This window comes from Panulirus ornatus, chromosome 16 (genome assembly GCF_036320965.1).
Source record: "Panulirus ornatus isolate Po-2019 chromosome 16, ASM3632096v1, whole genome shotgun sequence".
Taxonomy (NCBI): Eukaryota; Metazoa; Arthropoda; class Malacostraca; order Decapoda; family Palinuridae; genus Panulirus; species Panulirus ornatus.
This window is the reverse complement of record NC_092239.1, coordinates 4,475,820-4,501,853: the sequence shown is the minus strand read 5'-3', so window position 1 is coordinate 4,501,853 and position 26,034 is coordinate 4,475,820. Positions and strand designations below refer to the sequence as shown.

Here is a 26,034-nt window from a genome sequence, read left to right as displayed (position 1 = left end):
CCTCTTATGTTAATTTGATGTTTGTCCTCGATCACTTTGTAAGTATTTGTTTATGGGATTTTAGCAATATTCATGTATTGGTCATTCTGTTTTAGATTTATGTAGCATAGATTGAAATATTTGTCATACTTTTCTTGATCCTTTCAGCCGAGGAGGTTATGATCGAGGGTATGGGCGAGGAGGCGGCGGATACAGGGGAGATAGGTACCGTTCTCCATCACCTCGATACAGGCGTTCCAGCGGTGGCCGCCGTGACTATTATGACCGTGGGTATGTACCCGGCCAGGGAGTTACTGCACAACTCAAGCCACCACCAGACAAAGTATTCGTGTGGAGGCAAGCTAGTTAAGCAAGTGTACAGAAGCTTGTTGTATAGGCCTCAGGGCTGAAGATGATGAACCACAAGTTATTGGTGAAGGTTGTTAAGCATTGAATGAGAAGTATTCAGGTTCGTTAAGATCAAGTTCCTTTGGCAGTTGACAAGTCCACATGAAACACAAATATAATGTGAGAAACACTAAGAATTGAGGATTCTCTATCGCATGAGGTAAGATGGGATGATTTGAAAGTAAAATAAAGGGTTATTATCTCTTACATTTTGCAGCCACTCCTGATGAAGTTTTTGATTGCCACGTCACTTAATATTTGCAGTGGTATATATCAAATTATTACTGTAGTTCCAGTGGCTTAATGCTGATTGATGCTGGATTCACTATGGTATATCTCACTCCTTTGGCTCCACATATTGTTTAGAGTTAGAAATGATTGGACAAGAATTAAGGGCTTTAAGGTTTTGGTCTTGCCATTCAGCCTGTTTATTTCACATTTTTTGTAACTTAAAAAGTGCGAGCTAAGTAATTGCCCTGCAGAAACGTCACTTTCTAATCATGAGAATGCTACGATTTCAGTTTTTCATGTACATGAAGAAAGCACAGAGGTTGCTTTTAGTTTATATAGTTGTGTGACAGGTGGCCTATGATACTGCATCCTTAGTTAAACAGTCATTGTGGCACTACTGTAGACTGAAGTTTAATGTAATCATTTCATTACTTCACATGCCTCAAGAATGATGGCCAAGCAAATTTGTCAATGTTCTGACAACTTTTCACTGTCATTCTTTACTAGATGATAGGCAATGACATAGATTGTGACAGTTGTATATGGAGAAGATTCTTGATATTTTCCATCTTGTAATAGTGGAAGTACCTTGATGAACCGGCATTTGTGGATGTTGATTTAGGATCAGCCTTGTTGCTGTATACCATTACTGTACATGTACACAGTTTCTTATAGGATTCTATTTATAATACTTACCAGCTTAGACATACCAGACTCGGAATTTTTAGTGTTGGTTGTGCTTGTAAGATTACTTGCCGTTTTACTTATCCTGTATCATAAACATAGAAAGATTTTGCTTGGAACTAAGCTTCATTAAGAGTTCACTTGTGATGTTATTGTTTAATACTTCCAGGGAGTAACTGTGTGTAAAATATTTGCAAGGGAATATCTGAGCCTTCATGTGAGTTGGCCATAGATTTTGCAGTTATACCATTGATTAGCTTTCTTACCTTGGTCTTCCGGCCATGTCTCCCCAACATGCTTATTATTACTGATTTTTGGAATTGAGAATGTTGCTTAAGTGATTATCTTGCATTATTTGCCTGAAGGCTACTTCCACTCCTTTGAAGCTCACAATGCTTAGTGTAATGGTTCATATTCTCAAAGCTTCCAGTTACTAATGGTCCTTCAACCTGGAATGTGACTGAATCCTGCTTAAGTCATTCACTTAAGATTGATCTTTGCTGTAGGCAGTTCTTGTTGCAGCTGGTTTGCTGACCAGTTATAAATGCCTTCTCTTTTAATTAGATAATAGGATTTTTTTTGGAACAGGTTTGTAGCATGAGCCTTTCATCATTTGTATCATTGTTCTACTTAGCAAGGACCATTTAGTAAAGAGTATTGTCATATATCACTTCTTTATTCAAAAAGAAATTTTTTGAAGTATTCAGGGAATCTACTGATTTTGGAACAGTTGTCATATCAAGGCTATTTTACCATTAAAAAGGATATAGTCTTACCATTTTCCCAGTATATTGATATTGTTAACTTTGGTTTTTACTATCATTTGTATATTCCTTCAGGAGCTGGTATCTTTTGTTCAGGATTAAATTGCATATTGCTGTATTATCCTCTTTTACTATGCAATTGTATGGTGATTGCTATTTAATCACCCAGCATTTTTATTTGCAATTTCAGTGCAGGGCACAGTACAGCTTTATTCGTACATAGTGTAGAAGTGGTACACAAAATATCAGGGTCTTGATTTTTGCAAAATTATACATGAGAGCTTGATAATTGATGTCAGCAAATGATGTCTTTTCTTGTGTTCCTGATGCTACCTCACTTTTGTGGGAAACAGTGATTAGGAATGAAAGGAAGTAAAGAAAATCTTTTAAGAAATATGAAGAACACCAGAAATGTAGTGAAACAAAGTTGGTAAAAACGTAACTTAAGGAGGGCACTGAGGAAACTTGGTGCAGTGGCAGTTGATGGTGGACATCTATAAATTCTGCATGCTGATGGGCAAACCTGCATATCCAAAGGTCCATCATAACCCAAATTGCGCTTGCACACTACAAGCAATGTAAAACACACTTGATAACTATGAAACTTCCCTCTATATCTGCCTCCCTGGCTTTTTAAATGTACTTCATCCAGATGCTTTCCCAAAGTGTAGAAATATCCAGCTCGCCCTAATTTTCAGCTCTTGAATGATTAGTTAAATATTAACTATAGTGACCTCCCATTTATTTATAATTGTAATACCACAGCTGTGTATTGTCAGCTGAATGGCTATCTAAATCTAATAAACTTATTTTAATTTATTTTTCTGTAGAAAGTGAAAAACTATATCGGCTGTGGTTTCACTGCATCACACATGACAGAGAATGGACAAGTGAATGAGAGTGTTTCTTAGTCTTTTCATCGTGCCTTCTTGCTGATTTGGGAAACTGTACGAATATATTATAAAGAAAAGAAAAAACAACTTGCTGTATTTACTGTTACTCTTGATGGTGGAGGGCAGGTGAATATATTTATGCACTTAAATCTTTTGGGTAAACAAAAGCAGTTGTTGAGGCGACTTGTGTATTACCATTTCAGGGAGTGTATATATCTTTCGTAAACGTACTGAAAACGGCAGTATATCAAAAGTTGAACAACTGTAAAAGTTGAGTGATGGAGCTGGAGGTGTGGTTACCATGGCTAGCAAATAACTACTAAAGAAGTTATTTTTCAAAAGTGGGTTTTGTATTGTGGCCTTTTGCATCTTGTGATCACCACAGCAGGCTCAGAGGCTTATTCATACAATACATACTTTTGTCTGAAATACTGTAAGTCAGGGGCTGCATGGAATAGTGAAGTAGGTGAGAGTTGTGGAGTACATGAGAATGGTCATGGAATGTCCATGTGTTTTATTGTGCATTACATTTGCAAGATTACTGGTGCATTAGGACATGTTATTTAACTCTTTTTGCACAGTTTATGAGGAAATTCTCAACTTACCTAATTGTTATTTTGATTGTTAAGGAAAATCATGACAAAGCCTTTCAACCTGTCTTACATTCATCACCAAGGTTTTTAGTTACTGGTTTTGCTAAGTGGCCTGTTGAGAGTGAGGCACTAACGGCGAAGTAACCGTGGAGTTCACTAGTCTTAGAGATTCTTTTATCTTTGCCATCATCTTAAGGGAGTACCTGGAAGGAAGGGACATCAGAGATATAGATGGATATATATATTAATCGAACATGCTTAATTTGTTTATTTTCGTATTACCATTTAATACAGCCTCTGTGATTGAGTTAGAAAGTGATTTTTGTTCCATCCTGGATCATTTGTATATTGCAAACCTCCCCTCCCAATCTTATTTCACTTGAAGATCTGTCAGTATGAACTTGAAACTGTTTTAACATTGCACAATGCGGAGATATTCAGAAGTCTTCCATTTTTTTCAATGATAGGGCTTTTCTAGAGAACTTTACTATTATTGTAGCTTCAGACATCAAATAAACTTATCTATCATTTTACTGCTTGAAGTGGCTCTGGCTCAGCTATATCATTTTTATTTTTACATACATCCTCATAAATCTTTAGAGCTGTAGACCTGAGCTGAAGGTTACCTTGACTGATTTTCTTCAGTCTTATTCTCTGAATATGTAATCCACAAGTGGAATTCTGACCCTTGTAACCATGGCAGACAGTGGATTTTCTCTGCATTTTGTATGGTGTTGATTGTAGATTTACCAAAATTGCAAGAATGCCTAAAGCACTGTTGCTCCCTCGCCAGCATCAGCGCCTCAAGATTTCTAGCTTCTTTTCGAAGGTCAAAAAGGTTTTCTTCCATTTAACTACTGGTTCTGACATAGATGTGCATAGATGTTTGGATGCCATATAAACAGCAGCTGATAGGTTTTTGGAAAATCACTTTAGCAGGCATACCAAAATTGCACAAGTAGCAGAGATCTGCACACAACAGCGTTAACTTCATGAGTGTACTACTGGCAGAAACATTACATTATCCATCCAGGACTCTCATTTATACCATTGATGACCCTCCCTGAAGTTATAGCACACTTTCTACTGCACTGGTGCTCCTTCATCAACATGTCTTAAGATTTCCAGATTCATTTCTAAGGTTAGAGAGGTTCTCATGTTTAACTGTTGGTTCTAGGGTAGTAGATGTTCCTGGATGCTTGGAAGCCATATTAACAAACAGAAACACAGCAGATTGCCTGAAAATCAGATTAGTAGGTATATCAGAATGGCACAGATAGGACAGATCTACCCACGTTGATGATAACAGCAAGACTGACCTGGTGGCAGGAATGTAGCACACTCCACCTAGGACCTATGCGTACTCCAACCATCACTGCAAGTTTTAGTGCACTGTATACCACCCACACCTGTATATCAGCAAATTACAACTGAATAAAGAATGGTATCATTAGAATTGGGTTCCTTGCATAAAAGTGAAATGCTTAAAGTAGTACCACATAAAGTGAAGACTGGGTATTGTAGAGTATTTTATCTATTTGTAAGTATTCTACTTTGAGGAAAAAGTACACGTAAGCAAGTATGCTTTGCTAAATGCATCCCTCCTCTTGTGCTGCTTGGGGATTTTGTAAGTAGTCATTACCCTGATGCTGACCTCCATTATACTTACTGCTATAGACTTACCCTTAGCCAGCCTCATGCACAACTCCATCTTTTGGAAGCTTAAAGCATCTGTTTTGCTAGGATTGCTGTTTATACAGTTGATTTAAATGGCAGAGGTGCTCAGACAGTTGAGTACATTATTGTTGTGCAAAGGTTTACATGAGAAATACTGGGGTTAAATGATTTTGATTATTTACATGGCTTAAAATTTTTCTTTCATGTCAGCCTAGCTTGTCTATCCCTCAGTGGGAGAATCCCCTTGTTTTACTACTGGAATGATCTGCAAGGGGACATATAAATGTGCATTTGATTTGGATGCATTCTTTGATTATTTAAAGTATATCTTAAGGATTCTATAATGGAACCAGTTCCTTGCTGCAACAAATTCTCATTTAATGGCTTTAATGGCAATATTGATTTTGTTTTTTTAGTATCGGTTTTGTGTACTTCGCTAATGCACTTCACTTTCATGGCACACATGTTTAGTACAAACCAAAATTTCAGTCCTTTTTCTTGGAGGTCATCTTCAATTTTTCTGTTTCACAAAATGTGATGATATTATTGCGGCTTTCCTCCCATCTGTCTCTCTCCTGCATTTTATGCATTGTCTGCTATTCCACAGTAGTTTAAAGAAAGTAAGCTTTTACGAAAAGAAACATTTTGTGGAAATGACCTGTCCTGTACTAACTGTACTGGGTAATGAGAGGTGTTCAGTAGCTGAGAGTGAATGACAAAGAGGTTTGCATACAGTTTAGATGGGTGGATTACCAGAGAGAACTAGAATCATACTGAGTGTGATAGAATTGTAGTGCATTCAGAAGGATTAGAAGTGGCTTGAAAATTGAAAATTATGGGGGTCTATGGAAAACAGGTTTTCTATGCGTCTAGGGAAATATTCATTTCTTTATCCCTGCTGAGATGATACAAGTGACTGAATGCACTATTGAAGGCCATTTTATTTATATCTTAAGTATATGTGTATTTACACCAGTCTAAGCAAGATGCCCATATACTGACCAGCCATGAAGTGAGGATGACGTTATAGTTTGGGTGTGGGTTGACTGCTCATCCTAGGTTTTGAACTCTGGCTGGAATATGTGATTGATGGTCAAGAAATTTAAACACTATGCCACAGAAGCTCGTTTCTCAAACACTTCTCGGATTGGGTAGGTGTTTTGGTGCTGTCCTTAGAATTTGTATAGGACTTGCTATTATATAGTTCTGTTGCAGATATCTGTGGCCATATGTGTGAGTAGGATAACCCCAGGGCAAATAAGTTAGAGTTGGGGTTCCCAAGTGGAAGTGTGCTAGGCCGATAGCTGTCTAGCAGGTTACGGGGTCAATAAAGTTGTAAGATCAAAAAACTTTAAAAGTTTAAATATTTAATGGTATATAAAGTGAAGAAAAGGCTGAGCAAGTTTTTATTCTAAATTTAAGATGGAAACTGTAACCTAATGATTATCATTTGGCCCATTCGTCTCATTAAGGATGTAAACTACTTTCTTTGAAAGGTATTTTCTATTGGCTAATTTGTGCATCGCTTTTCCAATTTTGCTTAATTTAGTCTATACATATAGTGCCATTGTACAAAGGCAAAGGGGATATAGGTGAATGTTCAAAATTCTGAGGCAAAAGTTTGTTGAGTATTCCTGGGAAATTGTATGGGAGGGTATTGATTGAAAGGGTGAAGGTAGGCACAGAGTGTCAGACTGAGGAGGAGTACTGTGGTTTCAGAAGTGGTATAGGCTGTGTGGATCAAGTGTTTGCTTTGAAGAATGTGTGAGAAATACTCGGAAAAACAGATGGATTTGTATGTAGCATTTATGGATCTGAAGAAGGCACATGATACTTTTGATAGAGACACTTTATGGAAGGTCTTAAGAGTATATGGTGTGGGAGGTAAGTTGCTAGAAGTGGTGAAAAGTTTTTACCAAGGATGTAAGGCATGTGTCCGAGTAGTAAGAGTGGAGAGTAACTGGTTCCCAGTTAAGGTCGTTCTGTGGCAGGGGTGTGTTATGTCCCCATGGTTGATTTGTTTGTGGATGGGTTGGTTAGGGAGGGAAGTGCTAGTTTTGGAGAGAGGTGCAAGTATGCAGTCTGTTGGGGATGAGAGGGCCTGGGAAGTGAGTCAGTTGTTGTTTGCCTATGATACAGCTCTAATGGCTGATTCAAGTGAGAAACTGCAGAAGCTTGTGACAGAGTTTGAAAAAGTGTGTGAAAGAAGAAAGTTGAGTTTAAATGTGAATAAGAGGAAGTTTATTAGGTTCAGCAGGGTTGAGGGACAAGTTAATTGGTATGTAAGTTTAAATTGAGGAAAATTGGAGGAAGTAAAGTGTTTTAGATATCTGGAAGTGGACTGAGCAGCAATTGGAAGCAGAAGCAAATTGCAGGGTAGGGGAGGGGACAAAGGTTCTGGGAGCGATGAAGAATGTGTGGAAGGAGAGAACGTTATCTTGAAGAGCGAAAATGGGTATGTTTGAAGGAATAGTAGTTCTGACAATTTTATACGGTTGTGAGGCTTGGGCTATAGATAGTGTTGTGTGGATGTGTTGGAAATGAAATGTTTGAGGACAAAATGTGATGAGATGGTTTGATCGAGTAAGTAATGAAAGGATGAGATGTGTGGAAATAGGAGTGTGGTTGAGAGAGCAGAAGAGGGTGTGTTGAATTGTTTTAGACATATGGAGAGAATGAGTAAGGAAAGATTGACAAAGAGGATATATATGTAAGGGGTGCAGGGAACAAGGAGAAGCAGGAGACCAAATTGGAGGTGGAAGGATGGAGTGAAAAAGATTTTGAGCAATCGGGGCCTGAACATACAGGAGGGTGAGAAGTGTGCAAGGAATAGAGTGCATTGGAACAGTGTGGTATATCGGGGTCAACTTGGTGTCAGTGGACTGAATCAGAGCATGTGAAACTTCTTGGGTAAACCATGGGAAAGTCTGTGGGGCCTGGATGTGGAGCTTTGGTTTCAGTGCATTGCACATGACAGCTAGAAACCAAGTGTGAATTCATGTGGCCTTTTGTGTCTGTTTTCCTGGTGCTACCTTGCTGAAGAAGGGTGTAGCAATGCTCTTTCCTGTGGGTCAGAGTATCACTGGGATGGATGAAGGCAAATGATGAATGTGTGTATATAAATATATATATATATATATATTTTTTTTTTTTTTTTTTTTCATACTATTTGCCATTTCCCGCATTAGCGAGGTAGCGTTAAGAACAGAGGACTGGGCCTTTGAGGGAATATCCTCATATGGCCCCCTTCTCTGTTCCTTCTTGTGGAAAATTTAAAAAAAAATGAGAGGGGAGGATTTCCAGCCCCCCGCCCCCTTCCCTTTTAGTCACCTTCTACGACATGCAGGGAATACGTGGGAAGTATTCTTTCTCCCCTATTCTTTGTCTGTTTCCTGGTGCTACCTTGCTGATGCAGGAAACCGATTAAGTATGATAAAGAAAGTACTTAATGCAGTCGCCGTACTGTCACTGGACTTAATCGGGGCATGTGAAGCATCCAGGGTAATCCATGGAAAGGTCTGTAGTGCCTAGATGTGGTTTCAGTGGATCACATATGACAACTAGAGAATGTATGAGCGGATGCAGCCTTTGTGCGTGTGTTCCTGATGCTGATGTGGGAAACGTTGATCAAGTATGAAAACAAAGATTTTGAGTAATTATTATTTACAGAGTATGGGACTGGGGGTTTGATTGATACTCAGTAAGTCTGTGATGGTGTCTACAGATTCAAAAGTTTGGGAACTTCTGTCTTAGTCACTGTAAATAGTAGAAGACGTGGAACAATATTCAGTCATTTTCCGATGGTTTGCTAAGGCCTCTCTATTTTCAGTTGTTTGTAGTTATCATTCTTGGTTACATTGGTCTTAAACCTAGTGTGGATGTACATTTGGATGACTCTTAAGTATATTTGTTTATGAGATCCCATTATGTAAATTTTTTTAAGTAATAATCCTTTAAGATTGAAAAGGACAAAGAAGGTGCTTGTTAACCAAAAGAGCACTAGGCTGTCACTGGCCCTTTTTTAGACATAACTTGCCTGAATTACTCATTCTGGAATGCCTGATAACCAGTTTCCTTTGATATTTTCCTCCAGAGAAAATGTTTACAGAACTGTACAGTTCTCATTCTTTAAGATATACAGTAGCTTACATCAGATGTTTTGTAGAGACTGAGCCCATTTGTCTCAAATATTCAGTGATGTGGAAATCAAATTACTCCACTTTAACTCCTGGTTCATCTGAATTTACAACTAAATATACTTATTTTCTTGAAAGGTGTATGTTATGGTTCTTAATGCATTTGTATTGAGTCAGGACTTTTAGAACCACATAAAATCATTTATCAAAGAATACTCAAAAATTTTTAAGTTTGAGAATGTTTTGTTTTGTCTCTAATTGAACATCAGCTTGTGATAAAGATCAACCTATTCATAGATATTGAAGACTGAAATATACAATATGATATGGAATGATGGTTTGATCATCAGAGTATGCACATGATTTTAAAATTTTGTGTCATTTTTTTTGGCAGATATGACCGTGATCGGAGTTACTACAGAAGTAGCTATGACCGATATGACCGGCCTCCACATTATGACCGCTATGAGAGATATGATCGTGCATATGACAAATATGACCGTTATGAAAGGTCCAGATCCCGTTCATATTCTCCACGTAAGTGAGCACATTGGCTGCTAATATGTAAGTAACATTCATAGTACATTGAATACACTGAGAGGGCACTGAAAGGAAAGGTACATCTTTCTTCAATAGACACACTGCTGCATAGACACAATCTGGTCATTATAGCCCCAACAGGCTTGGAGCAGTATTATTTGAGTAAGAAACTCTCATTACAGCAGTTGTACTATCCCCAGTTGACTAACTGGTAGTTTAAGAAATTGCATATCAAATATATCTTGCTCATCCATTGGGAATAGGGTGCACTACCACCAAGGTTCATATTTTGTCTGTATGAGACTCATTCGCAACAACTTTCTTTTGTGTCTGTTTTTCAGCTACTTATGTTGTGCATAAAATGCAGTTTAGGAAAAAAAAATCTTTGTACTTATATATAATTAGGTATTGCTGTATGATGATTTTGTGTGAGGAAGATATACAGGTAAGAATTTTTATGGGAAGAAATGATTATAAGAATTTTTTAGGAAAAGAAATCCTATTTATAGATATAATCTGCCCAGAATGTATGAGTATTTCCACCTGGGCAACTGCTTAAGATGTACAAATGTGTTTGCCTGGGCAATTGTCCAGAATGCATGAATATGCCCTTGCATGTATATTACATACTATAATTTCAAGGCTAAGTTCTTGGTAGGGGTGCATATGGTTGCCAAATGTTGCCATGACATATATCTGTTGACTCCATCCTTCCATCTCCTTGGCCTACCCTTACACCTTGGTTTCTTCACTTCTGACATGATATCCTCTTGGTTCATCTTCATTGTTCACTTGTTTTTATACATAAATGCTGCTTACATTTCACTCCATCCAAGTATTTCATACTGCAATTCTTCAAACTTTTAGTCCACAAATGCTTTATCTCTCTTAAGACTACATGTCTCCTCCCCGGTTAGATGTTTTGCAGATGACACCCTCCCATACATATTATACATGACAGCTGGAAACTGGGTAAGAGGAAGTGAAGCTGTTTGTCTGCTCCAGGTGCTTCCTTGCCATTGTGGGAAACTGTGAACAAGTATGAAAAAGTTAGTGAAACCCTTATCATGCTATAAAGCCCTCAATAAGAAGTAGGCTTTAGGACTGGACAAATCCCACATAATCAGTCATTTATGCATCAAAATCAATCCTTTTTTTTTCTACACATTACTTTGATGTTTTGCTTATTATTGCTTTGAATTAATCTTTTGTATACCAAATGTACCAAAACCATGCCTAATCCCCAGACTGCATGCAAAGATACTTTGACAGCTTCATATTCCCTTGTTCACCCCTTGAACAGCATCTCTCTCTTTTCTTTTACTCCCAACACTCCTTTTGCACTCTAATGATGTTCTGATACCTCAGTTTTCTTTCCTCTCTCCTTCCCATCCATGCTGGTCTCTCCCTCCTGCTCTGGTTCTGTCAGATAAATCCTTATTTTTAGTATCTCTTCACTTAACCATATCCTCTGTTATTGCATATGCTGGTTGACCATCTCAGTCAGACTGCACTATCTCCTGCAACTCTTTCTTGCTCTATTATTTCTAGAGCAATCATCCTGATTCATACCTTACATTCACATGTTTTGTATACGCAGCAATTACCTGCTTACTTTCTTTTGCCATCGAGGCTCATTACTCATATTTCCACAATACATTTAGGACTGCTGCTGTCTATGTACCCATTTTAACTCTTACAGATAGTGACATTTCCTGTCACATGCTGCTTAATGCACTCGGGATCCTAATCCTGTCAGCACCATATTTGCAGCCCTTATGGATCCATCTAATGCTACATCCATTCTGAAGTACCTAAAGCACTTGCTTGATTTTTGGTGAACATAAAACACCTGTTATTTAAGACTTTTTCAGTCTAAGAAATGAGACTGGTTATTGATCGCATCTTTTTTATTTTTGGATAAATAATGCAGTATAAAGGTTGGATTTTGGCAATTGGTTATTTGCAGTGTGCCCTACTCCTGATGGTTTACCTGGTTAACATGAGTATTTTCATGGCTGATCATAGTACACGTGTTTTTTTTATTGTTGAATTATACGTCAAGCAGCTAGGGATAGCATGAACACTTAACTGTCATACTGGTTCAGGCCTGCTTAGGATAGATCATCAGTTGTTTGTCTCTGCAGCTGATCCATGTCTATTTACAGAAAGAAGTTTCTTGTCGCAAAGCCTTTTTTTTTTGTGCATTTTTTTTTTTTTACAAGCTTTACAAGATGGGAATAGCTTTCCAGTAGCATGACGTTTAGGAAATTTGAATATTACTTACGAAAAAGTACAGAAGCAGTGTGAGAATATGATAGTGAAGCCATTCATAAGAAAAGGTTTTGCACCATTGAGAATAGAAACTAAAAAGGAAATATACATTTTTACTAAAGGTAATGTTTGGAGAGAAATACACCTAGGAGAGGTTTGTAGAAGACAAGTTTGGAGAGATGTGGAATACATTATATTTGCCTCTGAAGAGGTGGCTTAGTAGAGTGCAAATATTGATCAAGTAGTAGAATGATTGCATCAGTTGCCCAGAGTATACAAAGCAACATAACTTGAATGTTTTTGGAGAAATTTTTTAGATTGCCAGGGATTAGCATTAATGCACAAAACCTCTTTTGAGTGAATGTTGACAAAGCCTAGAAGTATGCCTGAAACATATCTAAGTGATGGGCAGCAAACAGGAAAAGATCTGGCATGTGGTAGCACAGCATGTTTTTAAGAAAAATATCTGGAAGTGGTTTTATCACAGCATTTTAAGAGGCAGAGAGTGGGGTACAAATGGTAACACTCTGGGGATTGCTACTGGCAAAACAGTAGGAGCAGGAGATAGAAGTCATATGTAAGAACATAAAGGCAGGAGCATTAGTTAGAAGTATTAAGTAGGAACATAGGTAGGAGCATTAGGTGGAAGTAGTCATTAGGAACATTAATTGGAGCCTCTGCAAACACTGCACTAGAGTTGCCCTCTGTCTTTGTCCAGTTAAAGATGAGGCACTGAAGGCAAAGAAGTACACTTGAGTTCACTAGTTATGGACACTGTATTACCTTGGCCACCCCCTTGAGGGAGTTCCAGGAGGGAACATGTTTCAGATGTAGATAGAAAGGTGAGAACCAGGCAGGTATTATGAGGATGAATCATGTAAAGGAGGTTTGTTTAGGAAGGCATCATGTGGGGTTATCTATGCTCGTTCCCAACCCACAAGGTAAGGTTGAATTCCCAGGGGAATAGAGAAGTCAGATTTGTATGTAGGTAAATTTAGATAAACATACAAATATTTCCTAAGTTTAACATTGATCACCTATTATTCAATACATTTCTCGGTAATGAACTGAAACAAAAATATATTTCTTTGGTTAAGTAGATAGAGAGGGCATTTTGTCTTATTTATCATTGAAAAATTGTGATCCATAGGATCTTTCCTCTCCTAGATGTTAGTGATAGAAAAATTGTGCAACTGTTGCATATTATTAGAACTGTAAAAGTGAAAAGATCATAACCACTAAGCTTTAATTAAAGCTTAAGATGAAATTAAATAGGAATGCAATTCTATCTTCTTATCAGATATACTGAACTTTGGTGATGTACAAATATCATAAACCTCATTTTTTTTTTTTTCATACGATTCGCCATTTCCCGCGTTTGCGAGGTAGCGTTAAGAACAGAGGACTGGGCCTTAGAGGGAAAATCCTCACCCGGCCCCCTTCTCTGTTCCTTCTTTTGGAAAATTAAAAAAAAAAAACCTCATATGCATCTCAAATTGAACAAGATTTGTGAGTTGGAAGTGTATGATGTTGCACAAAATTATGTTTTACAGCCCTATTTTGGGATGATGATAACGATATGTTGAAAGGATTCGACTTAGATTCTTCCTGGTCATTATAGATGTGAAGCAGTGTTTCCAGCTTTAACCTGACATGCTCTTCATAAAGATTAGTTTCCCTGGCTCCTTATGTGATCCCAGTATAATCACTCGTTACTTATTACTTTAGTTTCTCATCTTGCTAGTTACCATATACACAACATCTGAATAAGCTGGATTTTTAAAAGGTTGGAGAATTGAAATAGCCTTTTGGGGATTGTCAGATGATGGTGGAAACGGTTTACAGATTATGTGGATGTGCTGTCCTGAGTGTGACATTGTCTAACACCATGGTATCTAAGATTGCATTTTCCTGATAGTGAAACATTTCATCATGTCTCTGTGTTACTATTTGTTGAATACTGATTAGTACTGATTTATATGCTTTGCAACAATACTTTACATGAGAAGAGGACAAATGACTGAAGGATTGATATCACACATTAAAAAAAATGTATGAAGTAAAAGGTACCCAGATAGAGAAAACAGTGGATGAACAGAAGAGAATGGATGAAACAGAAAAGGTATGCATTAAGAAAAAGTGAGGTACAGCTTGAAATGGAAATTGGAAATGCTGAAGGAAGTTTGAGTCGTATGAAGGTGAACATAGATTTTAGGAGGAGGAAGTAACACAGAATTTCGAACGTAGTCTAGATCAGCAAGTTGCAGATTAGATAAACCAAAGAAAATCAAAAATCTAAGATTGGCCCTTTTAAAGGAGAAAACTGCGAAAGTAACCCCGAAGAAACTATGCTAAATGCTAACTGGCTTATATAATTTGGTACTTACTTGTTTGCCCTTTCTGACATGTGCATAAAAACAAAGAAGATTCTTATTATATTTTTTTTCAGTATGATGAACATGCCCTTACATATATTTTTACAGCAGAAAAGGACAGAATTGAAGCAATTGACAGTGCCAGAACCTTATTGGATCCCAGCTATTTTCATCAGAAAGACAAAGATGACTAGCAAAACTTGGTTGATGTTATTGAGAAACCGTCAATCAATACAGTATAGCAGGTTTTACAAAATCCCAGCAAAGATTTGTACCGGGCAAAAGAACACAAACTCGGCCATTCACATCAGAGACTAAAATGAATCTCTTGAAAGGAAAAAGAATGAATGTGTTTTTTCCAGAATTTGGTAAAGCATTTGACAAAGCAAACAAACAAGGTTTTATTTTGATAAGTGACCTGATAATTTTTTCCTTTCATACTTGTTCACTTTCCGAGGTTAGCAAATGGAGTGCCTGGAACAAAGAAATGGTCTCATTTGCTCACATCCACTGTTTATGTATAATGCAACAAAACTACAGCCTTTTATCCACAACCAGGCTCCATAGACCTTTCTATGGCTTCCCCTGACCACTTCATATTCCCTAGTTCAGTCTACTGATAGTAGATCTACCCGTATACCACTTCATTCTTTCCCATGCACACCTTATGTACTCGGGCTCCAAGCACTCGGGAATCTTTTCAACTCCATTTTATCTTTAATTTGGTCTTCTTCCCCATGATGCCTCTAATTCTGACCCATAAACACATGCATTAGAGCTAAACTAGGAAAATTAGTTATTTGTAATTAACAGGAAAATCAAATTTTTAGGAAATGTAATCATGTCTGAAGAGAAAGATCTGTTGGAAGTGTCACAAGGAGTAATGTTAGTAAAATTTGTACGATAATCTCGGACACAGACAAGGAGATTAAGGACAGTATAGTCAGATGTTTTGTAGATGACACAGGAGTAAGCCAAAAGGATGAGAAGACCAAGAAAAACTACGAAAGGATGTGGATGTAGATAACAGATGTATATAAGAGAACCTGGTGGAATTTAATGAAGAAGAATTTGAGCAAGTCATGGAGTGGTTTGAAGAGAACCTGTTGTAATTTGATGAAGAAAATTTTGAGTAATTATCATTGAATGATGTGAAGGAATTTGATGAAAAATTTGATGAGCAAATAAGTCAATGAATTGACATTATATACCAGCACCTCCCTTTAAAAACTGAATGAAAAAAAAATGAAGAATGCATTAAGAATACAGTAATATAGTAATGTAATCAGAACTCCTGTAATGAGAAAGGTAAAGCCAACTTTGGAAATGTTTGCTGTACACATGCAATTTTATCTACTGTACTGCTGTGTTGTATGGTCACCAGTCAAAGAAATGGTAAGTAAACAAGATATAATTTGGAAATACTTTACAAGCAAAATTGTTGGTCTGGAATATATGAATTACGAGAGGTAGAAAGAAGTTGGTCTATACCGTCTAGAAAAAAGGGAAAGATGTATGATGATATATGCATTGTAGCAAAGGAAGGGCATGTAGATGAATGAACTAGGTCATGAAGAATGTACCAAAAATGTAAGACAAAAATATTCGAGTCTACTGAAAACGTTGGAAAGATTATTCAGTGTAATACCTGGAGAAGAGTGAAGCATACATTAAGCAACTAGAGAAAAATTATAAAAAAAAATGGTTGTGGTTGATCCAGGATAAACCTCAGATTAACTATGTAAGATGGAGTTGAGAAATGGTATTATTCATCATGCAGTGTGTTATGACTGTTATGCACTTGCCCTGCCATGCTGGCAAAATCCATCATAGCTACTTGTAGCTAGGTACTACTTTTGTTGGAATACACTTACAGGAAAATTAATGAGAAGTGTCTGCCTTTATGTCCTGTCAAAACTTTGAAAAGGTAGCACAGATTTTGCAAAAAAATTCTAGAAAATTTGCTTGTTTTACCTGGCTTATTTGAGCCTTTATCAGCAAGGTACATTCCTTGGATCAGGAAGTTTCTTTTCCATTCACATCCATGGTTACCTACAAGAACACATCATATATTTACCATATAGTGGTGTATTCCTTAGCTCTTTTAAGGAACCTCTTTATGGTCTTTAGCAATTGACAGATACCTTTTCTTATATGTGGTTGATGTTCCCCATCTTACTTGAAGTGTGCTGCCACCAGAAGGAGATTGTCCAGAAATAGGGTCAGGTTTCATTTAGGGTAGGTCCTTTATGTAGTTTTCATATGGTGCTGCTCCTCTTTGAGGGTATGCTTTCAGATGCTCATTAGGCTGTGTCCACATATGAGAAAAGTAGGTTTTGGAAGCTGAAAAGCCAGATCACTTCCATAGACATAGGCCTATTAGCAGTCGCTTATTTTACTGTTGTTTCTTTCCCCTCTCTTATTGAAAAACCATTTTTTTTTTACGGATAGTAACAGACCAAAGGCAAGGTACAAATGGGAGAGGGAGGGTTTTGTGCCATTTTACCTCAGTACTGTGAATTCATTAGTCTGGAGGTGTTGCTTTGTGATTGTTAAGTCATCTGAAAGAACACCAGCCATTTCTATATTATGTTGGTTGAAGGGAGTGAATCCTGTTAATAACCATTTTTGTTGGTTAAAGTTTTGGTTAAAGTTTGATAATTTCCACTAAGCAAGTGCTTTGTCAGATGCTCATAGGGCTCTGCCTGCAGTTGAGAAATATTTTTTTATCTTTCTAAACCTACATTTTTTATTTGTTTGATTAATGATAACCAGTTACCATCTGTTTCATAGCAGGACTTTGAATGGCTGAACACAAGTATGTGCTCATGAAAACATAGTATTAAGATTCAGACAGTAGCTAAAGTTTATTTGGGTGTGAAGGATTTTTTGACTTGTGTATGTGTATTTTGATCATCTCTATTATATTTTTAATTTTTCATTTACTGCATTTATAATTGGTAGGATACCCTAATACAGCAGTGTTCTCTATACATTCCGATCTTGTTTCTCCTGTATCCCAAAGAAGAGGAATACATGATAAGTAATTGAATGAGAGATTATAAGTAATTATCATTAGCACATTGAAAAATTCTTGTTATCAGACTACGTCATATAAAGTGTAGAGATTTAATGTATTTCTTTTACGTACAAAAGCCCCTTTTTTACAGTGATTCTATATTTATGTAATTTTGCAAAGCTTTTACAGCCTGGTTGAAATTTTCTAATGCCCCTGTTAGCTTTTTGCTATTTTCTTAATTAACACCACTGGCCTAACAAGTGATTGATATTATACAATTCCATTGCCCCATTATGGAGTTTCTGCATCTTAGAAGCTGCACTTCATGCAAGAGTAAGTAATTGACGGACTCCTTTGGAGTGAGAATGTCCCCCATAAGATTGTATAACTTCTATAAGATTGTATAACTTTCCATCCAGTCCTACGAAGATGATTTGTCATTTGCAGTGTAACTTCTTGCAGGTGAAGTCCAGTAACACCATTCGCTTGATATGTACCCTATAATGCCTTGTCAAAAGGAGATCAGTAAATTATAGGGGAACAGAGAAAATCGAAAATGGAGAAATATATTGTTTGCACTCTGAACAGCTTGTAGTTGTTTATTTCAATGGACACGGGAATGTCAGTTAATCCTTTACATCATGAACTTTTTACGAAAAGAAAACGTCTTGCACTGATTACTTGGGAGAAACTTTAGATTGTGGAACTGGGTTGACTTGATGAGGTAGCTGTATGTAATGTTTTGTTTAGTCTGTTTTTTTCATGTTTAGGCCTTAAACTAAAAATATGTCTCTAACTTTGGAGTATGTTAAGGTGTTTTTGCAAGGGTTGTAAAAAATGGGGTTGTTTTACTTGAATTAAATGGAAATGGAAACATCCACAAATATTTAATCTTACCTTAAGCTTCAGGATTGTGCTTTCTTTGACACCAAGTCCCCTTGGCATTTGTTTTACTCGAAATCATGTACTATTTAAACACCTTTCCCAAGCTGCCTGCCCTTTACTATTTTCTGTCCTATTGAACCCCATTTTACATAATGTCTTTGGTTAGAGTGCTTGGTTGGTAGGCAGCCAACGACCAGGAAGGCATACCACCAGTACTACCCACCTGGGTATTGGGAGGATTAGTGATGGCTGCGTGGTGAGCCAGCACTTCACTGTTTGTCAAGTTCTACTCCTCTGACCCAGGTAGCTGCCTTTTCTTTTTGCCTCACCCACATGTAGGCTACTGGCATTCTGTCAACAGACATAGAATCTCTCCTTTTCACACACAACACTTAACTGATACAGCTCATTCTTAGTAACTCTAGATTTACATTATGTGAGCACTGTGTGCTAGCCCTGCCTTTTAGCAAGATGGTAGGAGTGATAGTTAAAGTAGTAGGTAGGAACATTTAGGTAGAAACATTAGGTAGTAGTAGTCAGCAGGAACATTAGATAGGAGTCTCGGCAGACACTGTGCCAAACTTGCCCTCTGCCAGTGGCCTGTTAAGGGTGAGGCACTAAAGGCTAAGAAGCGGCACTGGAGTTCACTAGTTATGGAGAATATTGCGGTGGCCACCCTTCTGAGGGAGTTCCAGAAAGGAACAGGCAGCAGAGATATGGGTAGATAGAAAAAGGCATCTTAATGTGTAAACTTTGTAGGTGAACCAGTGGACATGATTTGTACTCCACTGCCAACTAAGATATAAGTCTAATGAGAAGACAAATGAACAGTATATCATACGGTTGCCAGCAGGTTAATTTTGAGCCAATTTTGGATAAGTGCTACTGCTTACATGAGCCAGTGTAATCTTTGGAGCCTTTTAATCAAGCCACAGATGTGAATTACATGGATCTGTACCATGAACTCTAAAGTGCCATATGTGCTATTACCAGTCACAACTCTTAAAAACACCATTTCTCATCCCTCCAAAAATATTTGTGAACTTGCTAGTGATCTAGATTTTTCATGTCCCCTTTAAAGTTTACACATAATGAAGTACAGAAATGCATGCTCCCTTTGTTTTCACGGTTGGTTCATTTCATCCTTCTGTTGGTTACCTCTTTAGTACCTGCTTATATTTGAATTATGAAAATGGTGCTTTGAAGTTTAAATTAATGTCTTGTCAGATTGGTGAAATCATAGAGAGAGAGAGAGCTCAAGCAGTAATAGTGAGATCACACATGTATTACCTTCTTGTGCAAAAAGGACAAAATGGTATTTTTTTTTTTTCTTTTTGTATTGCATCGCTCTTGTCCTTGTTAATTATGTCCCAAAAGCAGAGCTGCTGACATGATATTCATATTAGAAGTAACTGGTTTTATGATTCTCTTTATTGGTAATGTGTAATTTTGTAGATAATATCATATTATTTGAAATGTGACTATTTTTTGTTTACCAGGCCTAGAAATTATTTTGCTCATAATAATTTTTCTTGTGTGAACTACAGTCTAAACTCAAAGGCAGCTGGAAGCAGATACATATTTTATTACCTGATGTGAATATTTATGACTGCATGTTATGTAAAAGCCACAATGTATTGTTTTTTAACTATTTTACAAATAGATTTTACAGTGATTTCAAACAGATTTAAAACGGAATCTTAAAATTGATCCTGTCTGCTACCCACCCTTCAAATCATAGTGTGACACTAACAGTGCATTTCAAGAGCAAAATCTAGTTTACATCACACTTAGTTGGAATATGCACATTATCATGTGTGTGTTGCAAATACATAATTAGAATAGGACATTCATAAATACATATGGTTCTGACTGAGGGAAAACATGGTAGACAGGAGCATGCTTGGTATGGTTTTGGTGAAAAGAGGAAAACAAGGGAAAGAGAATTGAAGGAGGGTGCATTATGTGTTGTCTGTAGGAGGGGTTGTCTTATATGATAATAGTATATTGGTGAGCATTTTTATTGTAGAGGATAAAAGTAGAGAATCTGGGAAGTGAAATTGTAAAACTTTAATTCATGGGGTAAATGTAAAGCTAGGAGAATCCAAAACAGTACAGCATAAAGTTAAGATGATATGGAGGTACTTTGAGAGTGCTGAAGTAAAGGCTGTGTTTAAGATGTGGAAAGAGAGGAATAACAGTTGAAATTGTGATTTAAGTGATTTAAGAAAAAAAATATTTGAAGTTGCCTCTGCAAGAAACTAGTGTGGAATGGAGAGAATTGAGAATACTACATGTGAAGGCCTTGATGGAAAGATTGGGAAGATGGTTTATATAAATGGAAAGAAAGCAAAAGAAAGTCTCGAGAAAAATGAATGGAGATGAAAGGACCGAGTGTTGAGTTTCCACTATGTGTTTTGTTGTTTATAGTATATGATAGTATATGGGGGAAATTTGTTGATAATTATTGGTATGTTTTACTCCATTATTACATTATTTTAATCAGTGTGATCTATTAATGTTTTTTCATGATATTAAACTCTATCAGTTAGAAAACCTTTTCCTGCCTCATCCTGGTCAAAATTCAGTGCTTTAAAAGTAGTAGTTGGTAGATGGTAGGTAGCATGTGATCAGGAAGGTATTTTACCTGTTCTGTCTGCCTGGGAACAAAGGGTAAGTGGCATACCACTTCAATGGTTGTCAAGTTGCTTTCCTCTCAGCCAGGCAGCTGTCTTTTCTTTCTGCCTTACCCACATGTGGACCGCAAGCATCCTGTCCACAAACATACAATCACTCCTTGTCAGACATAACACTTAACATTTTCCTCATATTACTCATTATTTGCAACTGAATTTTCTAGTGCTGAGCATTACTCATTCTTTGTAACTAGATTTTCTAGTGGTGAGTGATATGTGCTGGCCCTGCCTTTTGGCCAAATGGTTGGAGTGATAGAATTAGTAGGTTGGAGCATTAGGTAGAAGTTGTAGGTTGGAACATTAGGCTGGAGCATTAAGTAGAAGTAATTGGTTGGAACATTAGGTAAACACATCAGGTAGAATTCATTAATAGAAACATAGGTTGGAGCCTCTGGAAATACTTCTGTAGAGTTTCCCTTTGCCAGTAGCTTGTTAAGGGTGAGGCTCTAAAGGCTAGGAAGCAGTGCAATTCATTTGTTATGGAGGCATTTGCCATGGCAACCTTCTTCAGGAAGTTCCTAAACTGAGCTGGAATCAGAGATATAGATAGGAAGAGTCATTGTACATAAAATCACTTCACACAATTTGAGGCAGATCATCATTGTCAAGTAATTCGGGATCATCTGCATGGTCCTTTAACTCTTGCTAGAACCCACTTGGCTTCTTTCCTGGAAGACTTGCAAAAATGTGCTCTCATTAACATTGCTGAGTAATTATGTATTCCTAGATTTTGTGCACAGCCCTGAAATGGAGATGCAAAATTTGATCATAAATATATGTCTACAGGTGTTCCTCAGGTCACATAGATAAGTGGGGAGGTTTGAGGAACATTATGAAAGGGAAAGATGTTATCGTGAACTGAGGGACAAGCATAATTCTGTAAACCCTGACCTGTTGTCATGAAATATGAAAGCAGAATATGGCTGATAGGGAATTTTATATGCTGAAATATGGTCTAAATAAGCTGTTGTGTATATATGTGGGACATCAAAGAAAAGGAAAAACATCAAAGTGGAGGTGTCATCATGGGTTGAGCAGAATACTGAAATTTTTTTTTTCATGTAGAGATGGTGACTCATGATAGGTTGGTAAAGTATTATGGAATGAAACAAAAGGAAATGGTGAGCGAAGATACAGGCTCTGACATTTGGGGAGGGGAAAACCAGAGGTGGTGGAATATATTCTGGAGATGTGTATATTTAGGGCAACTTGGGAGACCAGTGCTAATGATAGGCAAGTAGTGTTAAATGTATCGGATGTGGGATGTCACAGAGAAGGAAAGAAGTGATTTGGATGTTTCGGAATGGGTTAAGCAAAGTGCTATAAAAGGAGTTAAATGCAGATGGGAAATGATGCTTGATGATAGGTTGGTTTAGATAGATACCAGAAGATAGGTAGATTAAGAAAGATGCATGATAGATTGGTTTTGAAAGTTTATTGGTGCAAGGAAAGAAGGAAATAGATCGAGATGAAGACAAATTCTGGCATCTTAGGAGGGGCAGGTGAGAATATATTAGAGAGAGGACCCAGGAAGTGTTAAGGAGATGGAGTCTGCAATTTGAGTATGATTGGATAGGGCAGCTTCTGGTGGGACTATCTTGTAATCATTTTATGTCCTACTTGGGATCAGGTAAAGAAGTTTTGTGATTAAAGACATGTGCAAAGGAAAAATGAAAGATTTTAAATAAGTGTGATGATTCATGTTTCACTTTAATAGTGTATGTGGGTTGAGTGATTTGAGAAGTTGTAAGTACATGATCCATCTTTGGAATTAGTGTAGAGCTGATATTTGATGGCAGTGTTTCTGAGCATATTATCTTGTTCTTGTGTAATGTAGTTTAAGTGTATTATGGGTGATGAAATTACATTTTAGCAGTTTCAAGTAATGATTTTATGGGCATTTTTAGAACAGAAATGAAAGTTGCCTTTTTAGAAATTAAACCATTAAGGAAAGGTTTAAGGCTCATCCTAATGATTTGTATGTTTGTACCAACCCAGGTCGGCTGAAGTCATCGGATTAGATTAAAACAATACCAGTGAAACAAGACTTGCTGCCAAGTATAATTGCAGCCTGTGCAGGATGCTGGCTCAGCAAAGAAGTGATGAATCATACAAGAACTAGTTCAATAAACAAGAAATTGTGGCTTTTATCTGACATGCTTTTGTTATATTATTAGATGTTTCTGGTTACATTTTTTTTTTCTTTTTTTAAGATGTATTCTGTACATACCATATTCGTTAGATTGTTTCTTATAGAGTAGATTAGCAGCCCCAGCCTTAGGAATACTACTGGCCTAGCAGATTGACAGGTACTAGCACATCAGCTTAATATCTTTCATATAACCACATTTGATGCAGAGTATCTTGTAATGATACCATTAGTATGCAGAATCCATTGTCAGATAAGATGATGCGAGGCTATGAAAATTATTCTTCCATTGAAGGATCATTCATTTGATAATCTGGTAAGCATAAACCAGCATCTGTTACCTGTCTCGCAGTGTAATTTACATTGCATTAACATGTTTATGGGTAAGACAAATGAAAGACAGTATTAGAATGATAAGGAAAAAGCAATCATCAATTGCATGGCAGTGCAAGACAGTGTTAGGCCAATGGAATTGCAAAATAAACGTTCTTTCTATGACATTAAGTTCAAAATGGTATTGAATCAGCAGAACTGGAAGAATTATCATCCAAACTAGGTATAGTTTGTAGTGTGCCATTGAGTGGATTTGGTAACTTGAAATACTTGTAGTTAGTGTTTTTGTAGCCCACAGTGGTTTTAATACATCAAGACTCGTCTGGAGACACAGTTCTCAGTTTTACTCTGAATGCCCTTAGTTATATGAAGATTCGTTTCCTGCTGCTTTCATGATAAGCATTGTGATGCAGTGAATGTGAACTTGTCTTTTAAAGCTATGTAATTTTTTCCTCCCCGATATACTTGCGGTTTCAGCTGAGCCAGAGATCATATACAGTATTATTAGAGATGTTTGATAGATAGTTGATAACTTTCATGTACTGTCCACCATTGTCAGTTAGGCATAGTAGTACACTGGGCAAGAAGTTTAGATAGTAACCCAGATAGTAAAATTTTACTTTTTGTGGCCTGTTGTGGAGATAATTTTGCACCTGTAGTGTGTTTTAAGATCACATTTGTAATCAAGAACCCAGATGAAAAGAAAACTTTTAAAGCAAATTGTGGAAGCACTGCAGCACAAATGTTTGGAAGATAAGATTGTTACTATGGCAGTTGCTTTGCGTTCTGTGTCGTTTTGATTTTTATGAAGTTTATATATTTTCTTGGTATTCGAAAGGTCATTGATGTTATTTTAGTATAGAATGGGCAATAAAGATGAATGGAACTTGGTAAAAGTTATGTTTATCTTGTAACTTATGGAGAAATTGGTTAACCATTTAACAAGAGGTTTCTGTTTTGTTCATGTTTGTAAATACTAAACAGCCTTTGGTGGTTCTTATGTGGTTGCTGGTGCTGATTAAGTTGGATTTTCACCAGACATTATCATTTGGAAAATGAATATAGTTACCATTTGGAAAATGAATATAGTTACTTTATTCCTTGTCCTCCAAAAGTAGGATTGTGCATAGTCACACTATATTAGTGTTGAAAAAAGATAGTATTACTGAATGAAAATGTGACACTGGGATGATAACATGGGAACTTTGCTTAAGTAAAACATTATTACGTTGTCGAACCCAGTTTTTCAGCCTCGAACTGAATTGTAGATTCATAAGATATAAGAATTTTAAGTCAAATATGTTCATGATTTAGTGTTCTGAACTAATGCCAATGTGTTACAGAACTAAGAAACTGTACAATGATGTGCAAACATTTTTTCTTGAAGCAGTAATGCTGTATATGGACCATGCTTAAAGTTGAAATGCCAGGGAAAGAAAAAACTCCATTTTGTTATCTTGAACTTAGTATATGGGCGTTTTCTTGATTATCTCACATTTTAAAGTTCAGCAGGTTGCTGGTCATTGTCTTTATCATCCATAATAGCACAGTTCTGAGAAAAAAGGATTGACTTCTGTAAATGGCTACTCATTATCTCTCATATCTGCTATATACTAATCTGCCACACATTCTCAAACTCTTGCAGTGCCCTTCACTTTTTTTAAGTACTATTTGTGCTTCAGTATTGTTTCCATGTTCTTCCCCGTTATTTAACGACTAAGGCAGTCCTCAGTATGCACTTTTTTATGAGTAAAATTATAATGTTCATTTTGGTTATAGCCTATTTAGCTGTTTTCCTCTTTGAAAAGAGTTTTGAAAGAATTACAGTAAACCTTGGAAATGAAATGTGTGGAGATTAAATAGCTGAAATGTTTAGGGGAAAGTATTGCAAATGCCACTTGGCTTTGGACTGCAGTAAGCAGGATTAATGACATTGAGTGAATAATATAAAGGAAATTAATGTTCATGGTTTGCATAGAGTTGTTGATTTATGTTGTCCAAAAGGAAACCAGTATCATTGTTTATCATTGTATGTACAGTATGAACCTCCTCTAGAGAACACTTTTCTACAAGCCTTAAAATGTTGTTTGACACTTGTTCTTCCACTGGAAGAAGAGCATCTTTTCATGTACTTACATGCATTTCACAGCCATATGTAGATTCTCCTTTCTCTTGGCTGTGGTTTTTAGAAGAAAAATTATACAATTCAGTCATTTGTTTGGCACTTTTGTTGATTCATTTGACCTTTACGAAATAAAAAGACTTGAGATACTTTCTTGTTGATTTCATCCTCTTCAAATGCATATTTTTATTTCAGGGAGATACAAGTATTGATGCTTGTGCCACGAGTGCTGTCACCTTAAGCTAAACCACAAGATTCCTCAAAGGTTGTATATGA

General features: G+C 36.9%; 1 protein-coding gene across 23 annotated transcripts in view; it reads left to right on the top strand.

The window, feature by feature from the left end:
* LOC139754061 (transformer-2 protein homolog beta-like) overlaps window positions 1–26,034 on the top strand; it is a 48,754-nt gene that overhangs the window by 20,792 nt on the left and 1,928 nt on the right. For 5 of the 23 annotated variants that reach the window (XR_011713818.1, XR_011713816.1, XR_011713815.1 and 2 more), the window contains 4 exons: window positions 148–336; window positions 9,760–9,902; window positions 18,625–18,761; window positions 23,153–25,907. Coding sequence is in view for 15 of the 23 variants with exons in the window: in XM_071671079.1 (XP_071527180.1) it covers window positions 148–336; window positions 9,760–9,902; window positions 23,153–23,175 (355 nt within the window). In the remaining 8 variants the exon portion in view is untranslated. Of the gene's footprint in view, window positions 1–147; window positions 337–9,759; window positions 9,930–18,624; window positions 18,762–23,152; window positions 25,908–25,953 lie in introns of those variants that run through there. The other 18 variants (XR_011713817.1, XR_011713819.1, XR_011713820.1 and 15 more) reach the window with 9 other exon arrangements.